This window comes from Tachypleus tridentatus, chromosome 8 (assembly GCF_004210375.1).
Source record: "Tachypleus tridentatus isolate NWPU-2018 chromosome 8, ASM421037v1, whole genome shotgun sequence".
Classification (NCBI taxonomy): Eukaryota; Metazoa; Arthropoda; class Merostomata; order Xiphosura; family Limulidae; genus Tachypleus; species Tachypleus tridentatus.
This window is the reverse complement of record NC_134832.1, coordinates 15,871,484-15,886,350: the sequence shown is the minus strand read 5'-3', so window position 1 is coordinate 15,886,350 and position 14,867 is coordinate 15,871,484. Positions and strand designations below refer to the sequence as shown.

General features: G+C 28.7%; 1 protein-coding gene across 1 annotated transcript in view; it reads left to right on the top strand.

The window, feature by feature from the left end:
* The window catches only part of Cul5 (cullin 5), a 48,493-nt gene that overhangs the window by 23,135 nt on the left and 10,491 nt on the right, over positions 1-14,867 (top strand). Inside the window, exons 9-15 of the mRNA XM_076517766.1 lie at positions 292-399; positions 4,071-4,135; positions 6,754-6,886; positions 9,902-10,033; positions 12,210-12,333; positions 13,291-13,463; positions 13,570-13,731. Coding sequence (XP_076373881.1) covers positions 292-399; positions 4,071-4,135; positions 6,754-6,886; positions 9,902-10,033; positions 12,210-12,333; positions 13,291-13,463; positions 13,570-13,731 — 897 coding nt within the window. The remainder of the gene's footprint in view (positions 1-291; positions 400-4,070; positions 4,136-6,753; positions 6,887-9,901; positions 10,034-12,209; positions 12,334-13,290; positions 13,464-13,569; positions 13,732-14,867) is intronic.

The following is a 14,867-nucleotide window of genomic DNA, read 5'->3' as shown; positions in this document are numbered from 1 at the left end:
AAAATGAAATGAATGATAAAATCAGTGTTTAATATTTCTCAGTAACAAATCATTTATTCCAGAGTATCATCACTTTGGAAGGAACTTATGAATATTCATTGTGTGAAACTAATATATCAGGCAATCAGTATTTTATTTGCTGGTAATTTCTCAATTTGTACATAAATATAACATAAATACTTGATTATACATTTAGCCAAGTTAATTGTAACCAACTAGTGGGAGTTGATAATTTTTGTCATTGCTTTCTTAATAGTCTTAAGAATTACAACTTGCAATACTTGTTTTCAGGATTCAGAAAAATATGTGGAACAGTTACTAGATCTTTTCACAAGATTTAGCTCGCTAGTCAAAGAAGCTTTCAATGATGATCCAAGGTTTCTTACTGCCAGGGACAAGGTTTGTTGAATTCTAGATATTTTTTTTATTGCACATTGTTTGACTTGTATCTTATAACATACTCTAACAAAGACAAAAGTTGAAACATTATTACTATATTATTGTACTTTTTTCTAAAGTTGAAAGATATTCCAACAAGCTCTATAACTCAATAATAATATATTTGTAATAACATGTGGGAGTTAGACTTCTAATAATTGAAATCACACTTTTATCAAATTTTAATGAAACTATAATGGGTAAGTAAAGAATAATGCAAGCCAAGTTATTATCAGTCTTACGTATTAAGTATTGTGTTTTACCAGTTAAGGAGTTCCACTTCTAAATGTTTATAGTTGTTTTATTACTTTAATTGTATATTTATGTTATTGTTTTTTACTGTTAGTAACAATTAAAAAGTTTCTCTTGCATATTTGTGTAGAAGGTGCAGATGAAAACATTTTTCAGTATGTTACGAACCCTGTTTTTTCTTTTCATTTATTATATTTATCTGTTTCATATAATTTTTGTACATATGGAAATACGTAATGTTTTTATGATTTGTAAAGGAAGAGATAACTTTGTGGTTTTAATATGAACAGTTAGATATTGAGAAGGCTGAGCATGGCACAATGTTTAACATGCCAGACTGTGAATCCAGGTTTCTAGCTCACATTCTGTTGCTACAGAAACTTGCTTTCCACTTTGAGGCTGAATTAAAAGAGTGACAGTGGAATCCCATTATTCAGTCTGACAACATTTACTCATCAGTTTGCAGTGGGTAAAGTTGAGTAGTTGATTATATTTTAGTGTATCACTTTAAAAATTTGGGACTGTCAGCACAGATATATGTTTAGTAGCTTTGCTCAAAGTCCACAAACAAACAAATTAAGAACATGATTGTGTGTGTTCTGAAACTACACAGTTAATTATTAAATAAGTTACTTTATTTGCTCTCAATGTTGATCTTACAAGTTATTGAGATAAACGAATTTCAGAAAATGTCAAATTGATACTATTTTCAAATATCATTTTTTATTGATGCAATTATTTATAAAGGATTGATCCCCCTAAGGGCTTTTTTGTCCTATTTTAGATTTCATTTATTGAAACACACATAATAGCCATGTAATTTTTAACTACAAAAACATATTTTATCAGAGTATTGTTAAGAGGAAAACAGGGTAAGAAACACACATGAAATCACAATATTATTCATTGAAATTGCACAAAACACAACTATAGCTAACACAAAGCATTAATATGATGTGAAAAGTTAAAGCTCATAATGCCCACGATATGCTGTCACTAGAAATTTAGTTGTTAGTGTTAGAATATTGCTCTCCCAATTTTGTATCACTCTTGTGATCTTGAAAATGTCCAGAAACCCTGTGAATATTGGTCAATGTCACATTTGTCATACTTAGACATGTCTCCTGGTCAGTCTTGAAAAATAGTGTGATTATTAGATGTCACAGTTGCTGACCATTTCAACATTTTTGACAACATAGTTATTGTGTTTAAACTATGAGCACCTGTACTTAACAGATTCTTTTTTCATATATAATGTGTTTTATTACATATACTATGAAAATATTATGGTAATGCATACTGTGCCTGTTGTTAAAGTTTGCAAATGACTGATTTTTAGTGTAAATCAATACAGTGCCTATAATATGCACTCACTATTAATAAAAACTTAGCACAAACCTTCATACTTACTTACTGGTATATAGGGTGGCACTCGGACTACACCAAAAATGCCACTTACTGCTTGTTTTCTGAGTATTTTATTGTTCTCTAGGCCTCCAAGAAACCATTTCTTGCATTAACATAGCAATAAAGTGTAAAATTACATGGTTCCTCACCATCCTCTAATAACATTTTATTTCTTAAGATTATTTTAAATAAGATAAGTTTTTATTCACAAAAGATGAATTATTTAGTCTCGTTTTCAAGTATATTACTGTTTGTATTCAACAATTGATGTTGACAGTTTCAAAACATTTTTGTTTTTTATTTCTTATAAAAAAACAAGTAATGTGTACAAAAACAAATACAATCTTGTGTTGTTTGTTTTTAGCAAAGAAAGTAAAATGAATAGTTTTCAAAATGCATTAGCTTACAATAAAAATCACTAGCTGAAAGTTCACTTTGAATGCCCCTCAAAAATGGAGCATGATTAAGTTTGTGCATGAAATCAAAGTTATACATGTTACACATATATTATTGGAGGTTCACAAATTACTTATTAACCCAAAAACAAATTTCACTGTTATATGGCCCACTAGTTACCCTGAAGGCTTATAATGCTGAAAACCTAGCTTCAGTATAAGGGTGGATAACACAGATGGTTCACTGTGTAGCTGTTTGCTTAAAAGTAACCAAACCTTTAGTGTATTCCATAAATTTTATTCATGTTTTATAAGAGTATTATCAAGGGAGGAATATTATTCTCATGTTCTATGTCTGAAACAATAGTTTCATTAGTGCATAAGCTTTCTACCATAAGGGTGCCTGTCTTGTTTGTTATGTAAAAAAAAAAAACATGCTGAAATATGTTTTATGGTCTGATGTACCAAGTTTGACACTAAATACCCTGTCATTGTGAATGATAATTTCAGGTATATGTTTGATTGATACAGAAGTTTTCTTGGACTGAACAGTATTTATAAATAGTGATATAAATTATAACAGCTGCATCTGTTGTCATGCTTCAGAAATACACTAAGAATTTTGAGTTTTAATAATTTGTAAAACAAGAAGGAATCCTCAGTAGGAATAGCTGTAAGTAGATCTCAAATCAGTCAAGAGATGGAGCTATAAGATTGTACTTATAAAAACGAAACAATTGTGAGCTACTATGCTGTAGCTAAAAATTGTTATGTATTATTTGTTTAATATTAATTCTAAACTACAAATCGAATTATTTTTATAAAAATGTTTTTTTTATTTTGTGCTAAACTTTTGATTAGAAAACATGGATAATTGGTTTTGGTGTTATTCCTAGATTTTTGTTGGTATGATCTCACCACAATCGTATATTCTTATCAGAAAGTGCTTGATTTCTTTTTCCAAAAAATATTTGTGAATTTATTTTGTAACCAATGAAATGAAAATTGGCATTTATTTCTTCAGAATTTTCTGAAAAAGGTATTTAAACTGTATCAAAAACAAATAGGAAAATTAATTTGTAAAGAAATTGGTCAGGAAGTGTGAGTTAAACCCTGGCATTTTGAGGGCTGAGCTGTGCTCATTATTCATACTATGGTTACTTGTATGTTTAAAATGAACTACCATTTTGTTAAACAGATTTTTATTTTTTTTCATGCAAAGTATTTTATGGTGCAGTGTATGACTAGTGAGAGGTGAACATTGGTAAAACCATCATGTAGTGTTTCACAAGGTGTGTTATGGTTAAATTGGGTTGTTGATGTTTCTCTTGACAAGCAAAAAAACAACTTTGTGAAAGATTTATGAATTTCTGTGGCAGATTGACAATTAGGCTATTTGCCCAACATTGGTAGGTTGGAATGTTTTGGTCTACATGCTAGATCCATTTTTTTTTATAACCATTGTAATTATTTTATATCAGAGGACAAATTATTAGTTCTATGGATATAAAGTGTACTTTTGTACACTGTTATTACTGTGATTGTAAAGTGTACATAATATATGTTTCTTTCGTTTAGGCTTTTAAACAAGTAGTAAATGATACCTCAGTATTTCGATTAGAGCTGCCATCGAAGCAAAAAGGGTATGTTGTTATTTGTGTACAATTTAAACTAATATTAATGTTAATTTCAGTGAAAGTGTTCTTAAATTTATTTGTTGTACAACAAACTATTTTAACTATCATGAATGAGGGATTAAATATGTACATACATCTTTACTATTTAAATATTAAATATATATCTTTACCATTTAAATATGATGCCTTCTTTCTGGATCTGATGGTTAAGGTTCTTGACTCACAATCTGTGAGTTCAGATCCCTGTCACATAGAACATGTTCTCCCTTTCAGTCATGGTGACCTTATAATGTAATGGTAAATCCTGTTATTCATTGGTAAAAAGTGGCTCGAGAGTTGATGATGGGTGATATTAACTGGCTCCCTTCTCTAGTTATATATGGAGTTAAACTGTGCCATTTTTTTTAAGGTTGAGCTGTATAACACTTTCAGTTATGCATTGAAATTATGCGAGAACAGGCATGAATAATGTTGATGCTAAATTAGGAACAGCTAGTTTAGATAGCTGTTCTTTTGCTTTGTGTGAAATTCAAAACCCAACTGAGATTTCTCTATATACATATATTTCAGTTAATTATTTATCTGTAGAAACTTTGGTAAAATTTATGTATGCATCTAGCCATTGACCTGTTTTAATTGGTAGCCAGGTTAAATGATCTGTTGTGTCTAAGTAAGTCGCAGAAATACTATCTATGTCATGGAAAGTTTTTTGTATGATATTTTTGTTAACGTATTTCATATAAAAGAAACGATTGAAAATATGTAGAAATTATTATAATTAGAATAAAGCTCTTAAGTTCAAATGTATATATATTTCTTTAATTCTGAGACAACTGTATGGATAGAAAGTTTTTGAAGATTGAACATTTTAAAAGTTGTATTTGGTAGATGTTGAAGTTATTTTATTGAAGTTATATAGAGTTGATCTATTTGATTTTCAAAGAAAATTGTAAAAGAAAAAAGAAACCAGTATATTTTTGAGATACGTTTTTTATTTGGTTGCTTTTAAGCTGTTACCATCTTGTAATTATTGCTTAGATTATGTTTGTTCTTTTAAAAGCAAATTACGTCTGCATGGAAACAGTTTGTATAAACTTTGGTAACCTATTGTAAATTTTTTTTTGATACGTTATTTCTTGTTTGCTGGTTCATTTGTGTATATTCTTTCTAATTTATGTGTAATTGTTCTGTTCATTCTTGTTAAAAAAAAACAACTAAAATATGTAAGGTGACATCTATAGTCATCGAAGTATCAGAATGAATCTTATTTTTGTCAGCTACTTCTGGTTTGCTTTAGATATGATTATTTCTTGTGATGTATTTTCATATTTTTTAAAGTTTTTCAATATCACATAATTTATTTAGTTATTTTGAAATATTTTCAGCTATTCAAGGGTTAAAAAGTACCAAGAATAGGATTTAAATGTAAAATGAAACTTTATTACTTTTATCAACAAATCCCCTTCCCTCTGCTATTGGACAGTTTTGCTGTATTTTTAACTTTTCTTACCTGTTAGGGAATTTCTATAAACTATTTAGCTGGACTGGGCAAATGAGCTAGTGTTTAGCATACAGGACTATGAATATGAGTCTATGGTTTTATCTTATTGCAGCAAAAATCTTGCCTCCTCTCTTTGGAGCTGTAGATGTCTTATAAGAATGACAGTGAGACACCACTATTTGATTAAAGTAACTAAAAAGTTGTGAGTGGGTTCTGTTAAATAGCTACTTTATGTCAATAGTTATAGTGCAAATACTTGACGTGTGCAAATGTGTAGATGAACTTGTGTATATCATACCTAACTTGTAGCAGAAGTGTTAATTTATAGTATTAAGTGTAGTTTTTAGTTTAATGTTGTTCAGGTTATTATGTTAAATAGCTGCTTTATGTCTGATCAAAGGTAAGAACAGCTGAAGCAAAGAGCTCTTGAGTAGCTTTTCATGAATTTCCTGAGCAAATACATTAAACTGATTGGTCAGCAAGAGAAGATCTGCCCAAGATATTTATGAAAGTCACATTGATATTCTTGAAATGAAATCATATCACCCTCACTGGGCTTATTTAGTAAAACATAAAAATTTATGAATCTCAATTTCTTGCCATTAAAATATTCTTGGAAAATATTTTTTAAAATGTTTTAATGAAATAATTAGTAACTGAAGCATTCTAATGTAATGTTTAAATAATTTTGCACAAGGAACCTTAAAAATTGCAAAACAAATATTTTAATTTCTTTAAAAGTTGTAGCTTTTACAGTAAAGAAGAATATTTATATGCCCAATTAAGTTATCTTTTTTCTGTGGTTTTCATAGGTCCTGTTTTATTCAAAATGTACAATTTTAACACAGAATTAATGACAACTATTTCTGAATATTTAGAACGTTTATAAATGAAAACTTTCCTTTTCTATTCAGAACTGAAGTGTTGTTTGAAACTGTCAATGCAAGAAAATTTGAAAAGAAAATATATATCTTTCAAATTTTGGTTCTTCTGAAAAGCTGAATTTTTTTTCTTGATAAGAAAAATTATTCATTTTGTTAAGTTAACAACTTCTGTATGTTGCAAATTTATAGAATGATATCTGTAAATTAATTTCCTGGATATAATCTTTGGCTTTGTTCAGTGTGGGCAATAAGACACAACCTGAATCCCGTTGTCCAGAACTGTTAGCCAATTACTGTGATATGTTACTCAGGAAGACTCCTCTTAGTAGAAAACTAACGTCAGATGAAATTGAAGCTAAATTAAAGGAGGTGGTAAGTAAAAACTAAATTATTAGGTATTCAATGTTTTAATTATTGAGTTGATCTTAATCAACCTCCACTGGAACAGTGGTATGTCTGTGGACTTACACTGCTAGAAGCCAGGTTTCGATACCCATGGTGGATAGAGCTCAGATAGCCCTTAGTGTAGCTTTATGCTTAACAACAAACAACAATTCTTCGTTATCTCACATAGTTTTTGGTTTTTTTTTCGTAAGAAAGTTTTCTAGATTTTTTGTAGCAGGTTCAGAAGTATACAGAGATTATGAAAGCAGGTATGTGTTTATATGCAACATGCTAAGTTTTTCTTTTCCATCTAGTTTATACAGTCAGACATTTCATGTAAAGTTTCTGCTGTTGTTATGTACAGCTTGTTATTTGTTAGCCCTATTTGTTGCTGCTTAATTCTATAATGACATGTTCACTGTGTAGTGTAGGTTTTGTAAAATTATTTTTACTTACAATCAAGAAAGATATTTATAGATTCATGGTCTGGGAAATATAATCTTGTTTTGGTTTCTGTATAGTGGTTAACTCTTTTTTTCTGATCCAGATTTTCTCTTAATGCTGAGCTATCTTCAAGCCTAGGAGAGTTTTAATATCTTGTGCACATTCTGTTAAAATACAGTTGTGTTAATATATATTATAAGGAATTGCTTGATGTTCTTGTGTGAAAGTTATTTAGCTCTGTATATCATTTTCTGTCCTTTCTCTGATTATTGGAAGCATTATTGTTACCAATAAAGTTATTGACATACCTGAAAGTACTTACACATGCATTAATTTTTTTTTCCATAATCTTATAAGATGTGTAGACACAGAACATTTTTCTCACTCGTACTTGGTGGCAACTTTTACACTATAGTAATATATGCAATTTGCATACAAGCTGTAAAACATAAATATGTTTCCAGTAAGTTTATCAGAAATAGGCTTCTTTTTTTAAGTTTAACCCTTTTGCTGTGTTTCACAGGACAATGGTCATGTCATCGTATTTGTTGACTTGCATTCAGAACTTTATTGAACTACTATTTTATGAATGTATGTCAGTAAGTTTGGTATCATATTGCAGATTATAATCCAAATATTAATATTATGTAAGAGTTAATTTCTTAATTGAAAAGTAAATATTAAAAGAACACATCTAAATATAGATTTTAGTGAGTCATATAGTATGTTGAATACTGAACTATTTAAAATTAGATGTTTTTTGATGTCAGAACACAGATTAGAAATTCAAATTACTAATATCAACAAGCTAGAATATAAAATAAGAACCTCATGTCTTTTTAGTTTGCTGAGATATGGTTTATGTACTGAATCAAACATGATGGCTATTTACATTGTTTTGAAATGGTCCCTTATATACTTTTACTACTGTAAATAACACATTAATAACCAATCAACTGCTTAGAATGTCCCCAGAGGGGTTTTCTCAGTCATTTTAATCTTTGAAAGGCTACCATGTCCTTTCAATCGAAGATTTCAATGAGGTAGATTGTGTCTTTAACATGCTTGAAGTTTCATATTTTTTTAAAGCTAAATACATTTTAGTTACTAAACTTGATAAATTATAATGGAATTCTATGGTATCAGTGTAATTATTTATGACTTTTCTGGTTATTTAACTTCATATACAAAACATAAAAAAAAATTTATTTTGGTGTCTTCAATGTGCGAAATTTTAAAAGGCTTAGCAACCTATGTGCAGCAGCAACAAAGTACAAAGGTCGTAGCGAGAAGAGATGATTGTTTTCTGTACTTTTTGATTTATTGTTCTATATTTTAAGAAAATAAATTATTAAACCTAAAAAATAGCCAAGATAGGGAATACTAAAGGTCAGTTCTGTATTACTGGATACGTAACATGAGTGCACTTACGCTGCATCCATGCAAGTTATGTAATGATTAGTAGGTCAATATAATAAAAAATAATAAATATATATATATATAATTATATAGCATTATGAGTCTTAAGCTAGTTAGACTAAACATTTATATTTTTGTGTTATGATATGTAGTTATTCTAGCACAAAAAAAGCATAGTTTATATTTATTCCTAATTTTTTTATGATGGTTGCAATGTTTGTCAAGTGACAGATCCCACAAAGTTAGAGTATAGAAAATAAAATATAAAGTCTTATTGAAAACAAAGATTTGAAATGTGTTTAGGAAGTTTTAGACATTAAGTAAATAATATTTGAGATTTTGGGGATAAAGAATAGTATTTTTAATCATGAAATGAAATCACTTTGCTCTCAGACAAGTAATGAAAAAGACTGTTTTCACAAACAAATCTTTAGTAAAAATATTTTATTAACTTATACTAAACGTCTACCAAATTTTGTGTAGATACACATACTGTATCAATAGTTATAGTGCAAATACTTAACATGCACAAATGTGTAGATGAACCTGTGTATATTATACCTAACTCGTAGCAAAAGGGTTAATTTATAGTATTAACTGTAGTTTTTAGTTTTATGTTGTTCAGGTTATTCTGTTAATTTTTGTAGTTGCTGTTTTATGAAACATTTACAAATTAATAGTGAATATGTAGAATAAATATCTGTTATTTTCTTCATAGTTTATAAATAATTATAATAATAAATAAAAAGATGTTATATTTTTTAATTATCAAAAATATCTGGTATTATAATAATTTTAGTATGTATTTGATGAGCACTAAAAGTGAAATAACTCCAGGAGATGTTTATGGTAATTAATACAAATCCATAATACTGCTTTGAGAAGATAATAAATATATGAGCTTTCTAATTAGTCGTCTAAATGGTACACAATTAACAAGTGGAGTCCATATCATATGTCTGTGAGATTTGTTTATTGGTATTACACTCCATTGGCTCAAGGTTAAACCTGAAGGTTCATACCACTAAAACCTGGGTTCTGATACTCATGATAGGAACAGTGCAGAGATATTTATATACAAAATATTTCTTTAAAAATATTTTACTAATGTAATGATTTATTTATTTTACTGTGATAAAGCTCTTGGTTCTAAAGTATGTCCAAAACAAGGATGTGTTCATGAGGTACCATAAAGCTCACCTGACTCGTCGACTAGTGTTAGACTCATCAGCCGATAATGAAAAAGAAGAGAACATGGTGGAGTGGTTGAGAGTGAGTCATATTTATCTTTGTAATAAAGTAGAAATATTACTGAATTCTAATTTGATTACTTACAGATATGTTTGATAATTTCTAATTAAATAATTTTATAGCTGTTATAATGACTAAAAAAGAGTTGTACTATAAAAAATTGTTTCATTTTGTGGATTTCTGTATAGGAAAAAAATAAATTCTATAAACAGAATACTTGTTTTTTAAAATAATTACTTTGAATTTTATGTTTAGCTTTTGTGTTTTGCTTAAAATATTTTGTCACTTTACAATTTAATCTTTTTTAACCTGTAGTAAACAAAATCAGAACTTTTAAATATGATTAATTCTCATTTGTTTGTTTATTGTGCTCAAGAAATTGTATTCATCTTATTGAAAACTTTTTATAAAATTGATTTGAATTTCCAATCAGAAAATGTTTTACTTTTTTTTAAAATGCAATAAGAAACCAATGCAAAAACAACTAGACAACTTTGTTAAGTAATCTTAATATTGCTGTGTACAATGTGAGCATGTTTTGTTCTTGTTATTGTCCATAAGTATATTGTTAAATGACTAACCAGCTTTAAAGCTATAAGTAAAAAGGCAAGATGTATTAAATAATTTTTAGATAATCAAAAAATCCTAGAATATACTTTCATCAATGTTTGAACAATACATGTTGCTCACGGAATTTAAAATGCTGGTTATTTTTATTCTGTGGTTTTCATGACTTCAAATACAAAAAGTTCACTATAACAACAACAAAAATTGCCTTTTGTAAAATCGTATATTTTGGTGAAGTTTTATTTTTTTTCAAGATTTTTATGATAAAATCTATGACAGACAAAAGTGTTCAGTATTCTAAGAACTCATAAACAGGATTTACATGGCTTTAATGGAGTGAAGATTTCAAGTCCATTTTAATTTTAAGCATGGATTTTAGCAAGTCCTCATGTTGTACTGAATCATATTAAATAGTTTAACACATAAATTTAACATCTGTGTTTTATATCTATAGTTGAATGTAGCAAATCAAGTATAACAATAAAATCACAAAAGCAAAAAATATCAAGTATGCAGTGTAGGTGTTTGGTTTTAGTGATATTAATAGTGCTTCATAAACAGTGAGTAATCTGTAAGAGGAACAGTTGACATTGTTATTTGAAAATTGCTCTTCATTTTTGGAAATTTTAAGGTTTGTATTCTTTATCTTTGTGGCTCTTAAAGTATATCTGATAAGAGTGGTAAGAGTACCCAGCTTGTAGGCACATTGAGATAATTGTTAATCATGATATTGCATATTAATTTTCCATAACTTTAGCAGTTGAAGCTATTGTTTGTATACTTTATAATAGTACTGAATGTTTGAGCATCTATTAAAAAGAGTTTTCAGGTTTTTTTCTGCACACCCTGATTCAACTTATCGTGAATATGCTGAAGATTACCTCGTTCTACATAATATATTCTCAATAAAATTTTATTATGCCTTTCTTTCAACTGCTGCCAAGATACATAGTTTTAAACTAGTTTAAAAAGTAACATAATTAATGATTGAAAAGTTTATTAACTTATATTTTGGCATCTTATACCAGGTCAGCAATTATTTGTGTTCAAAAACATATACTGGGTATATGTCAGAAGGGTACAAGTAAACTGTTGAAGTAAATACACTTTCTACTTTTCTATCTAAGTATTTTAACAACTAGCATTTTTTGTATGTACGTTATTCTGACACCAAGCACTGTAATAACAGATTACAAGTCATGAAATTCTTACTGGTGTGAAATACATTACACATTCAGTTACAATTGATTCTCTTGTAAACATATAGAGGAAATCTGTAAATAATTTGGAATAAACAACCAATAAAGTTTTCAAGATCAACAAACTAATATTTTTGATAAAACAAATGTTGGAAGGTACAAAAATAAATAAAATGTACAGTAAATAGCATTATATTATGATTGATTTTTGAAGAGAAAAAACACAACAAAGTTCAAGTTGCCAGATTTTATTTAGATTAATGAAACACCATAATTTTTGTATTTTTAAGCCTACAGATTGCACAGTATAAAACGAAAAACTGTGAAGGGCAGTTTAATTTTAGTTTTCTTAACTAAAAATTCATTTATGCAAGAGAAAGTTTTCCCTTATGACTCAGATGTTCTCTTAATGCTCTTCTTTTTTAATGTAGGACGTTGGAATGCCTGCTGATTATGTCAACAAGCTTGCCAGAATGTTTCAAGATGTAAAAGTTAGTGAGGATTTAAATCAACAGTTTAAAGACACACATCGAAATAGTAAAGGAAGTCTTGCAGGTAAGAAAAATCTTGTACTCTTTCTTACTTTATTTGGAATGAAAGTGATTAGACATTGATTTAGCTTTCAAATGTGTAACTTAATACAAGTAGAATGTTACGTGTCACATCAATTGGAATTGAACACAAAATAAATAAGTGCAGGTTTATGTACAATTGCAAATTTATTTTTCTATGCAATAAACTTGAGCCTACTACTCTGCAATTCTTTTTCAAGGGTAAGTGGCTAACTCTTCATTTCAAATTTGTAGGTGAGGAACATGCAAGATGTTATCCTTATGTGTAAAATCAATGCAGTCAGTTATTTAAGCCAAAAAAAGGCTACATTATGTTTCTTAAAAGCTTGTCACAAAGAAATATAAGACTGTTAATGCATAAAAACAATTTTTGTTTATTTTATTGTCGAATTTTCACCCACACCATGAGTCTCAAAAAAATATCTATGGACTGAATACAATTAGTTATCTTACTAAAATAAGGGTCTCCAACATTTCTTTAAGAGAGACATTTTTTTTGCTATGCCGGTAGCCTATTAGTTTTAAGTGAAGCCTAGTTTCGATTCTTGTTAAACCCAAACTAAATGTGTGAGTCAGGGTCATATTTGTAGTCATGGTCACACACATATTTAGTCATTTTCAAAATTGCTTGTGAATCTCTGTTGATCTTTAAACCTTCAAAATGACTTTCAAAGGAGTTTTGGACAAAATGTTTTACACAAACAACAAAAATTATTTTAAAAATAAGTTTTGCAGTCTACCTGTAAATATTTCTAGGTCGAATAGCAAAGTCTTCTGGGAATATCTATGCTGAAACAAAAGGTTGATTGTTCTATTGTGATGATTATGTAAATCTGTACATGTAGTTACAGTATTCTAATGCTTCTTTATTTTATTATCAGGTTTTCTTTTCAAAACATACTTTGCTTATAAGTCTAAAAGTGGTCTGTTTTTTTCTCAGATTCTATAAACATTAAAATCCTGAATGCTGGGGCATGGGCCAGGGGGAGTGAGAGAGTCCAAGTTTCTTTACCTCTAGAATTAGAAGATTTCATCCCTGAAGTGGAGGATTTTTATCGTAGAAAACACAGTGGTAGAAAACTCCAATGGTACCATCATATGTCTAATGGAACAGTAAGTGTATGATTAAATGTTAATTTTAGGAACAGCATGCTTTTGCATTAGATGTATTTGTGTATGAATTAAAAATCTTGAAATTTTTATTTTTTTTTCTCATTAGATCACATTTAGTAATCAAGTAGGAAAGTTTGATTTAGATGTGACAACCTTCCAAATGGCTGTTTTGTTTGCCTGGAATCAAAGACAGCATGACAGAATCTCTTTTGAAAATTTGCGACTAGCTACAGAACTTCCAGAGGCTGAACTGAGGAGGACACTTTGGGTGAGTTTTAAATCTTCATTGCTTTGTAGAACATATTAGTTGAAAAACACAACATGAAATTTCCTTTTATTAGATAGAAGTTGTGTGTACAAGATATAAAGTTCTGACTTTTTATACAGTACTGGTTTTAAATACTAATAAACAAGACCTGTGAGGTCAAAATACAACAAGTTCAAGTTATTAGTATCCTGAGCATATTTTATATGAAAGCAAGAGAAATTGGAAAGGAGAATTTAAATTATGTTTGATAAATGTGATTAAAAAGAAAAAAAGAATCAAAATTTAACTGGACAAGTTTTTATCACATTTTTATATACTCCATAAGAATTTCTGATCAGGGATATAACATATTTAGGATTATTGTCTGGAAAGAGAACTCATCAACTGTACTAGATGTATGGCAACCAGAATCTTCGTCTATGATATTTTGACAGAATATTTTTAAATGCTTGTTTTTCGTGACTTTTCTCAGGCTAACCCAACAGTTGAGAGTGAGAGGCTTTAAAAGTAATTTCTCTTGACTGTTGATTTAGTTTTGCACAACAAAGCAAAATTTAATAATTATTTAAATCTAACTTTCTATTTTGTTGACCCCTGGTTATGATTTTTCATATTCTGACAGAATGAACCTGTTTACATGTGCTTTCAAATAATATTTGATGGAGGCTTTGATTTTGTATCTTTTTTTGTGTGTCCAGGCACTCATTTTGCACTCAGTAAATGGGGTGTCCATGTGTTTGTAAATAGAGAGAGGATAATTATTTATATTTTAATTTTGCATATCGAATGAGTATGTATATATGATGTTGGCAATAATTATGAAACAGTGAATAAATTGGTATAAAATGCCAGTTTATGAAATCTGTAATAAACATAGTGAAGCATGTTAAATTAAACACATTTTGACAACTTGCATCCGAAAATTGTTCACTTTTACACCATCCTCCATTTTCATTTTGATATGCAATAATACTAAAAACATAAAATAAACAAGTGTTTAAAGTATGAATTTAAAAACAACAAATCTTTAAACATCATTGAAATTACTATAAATGCTATTTTGAAATTGTAAAACGTGCTGACGATAATTTACATTATTTTAATGAATGTGCATAAAACACACAACAGTAAGACCC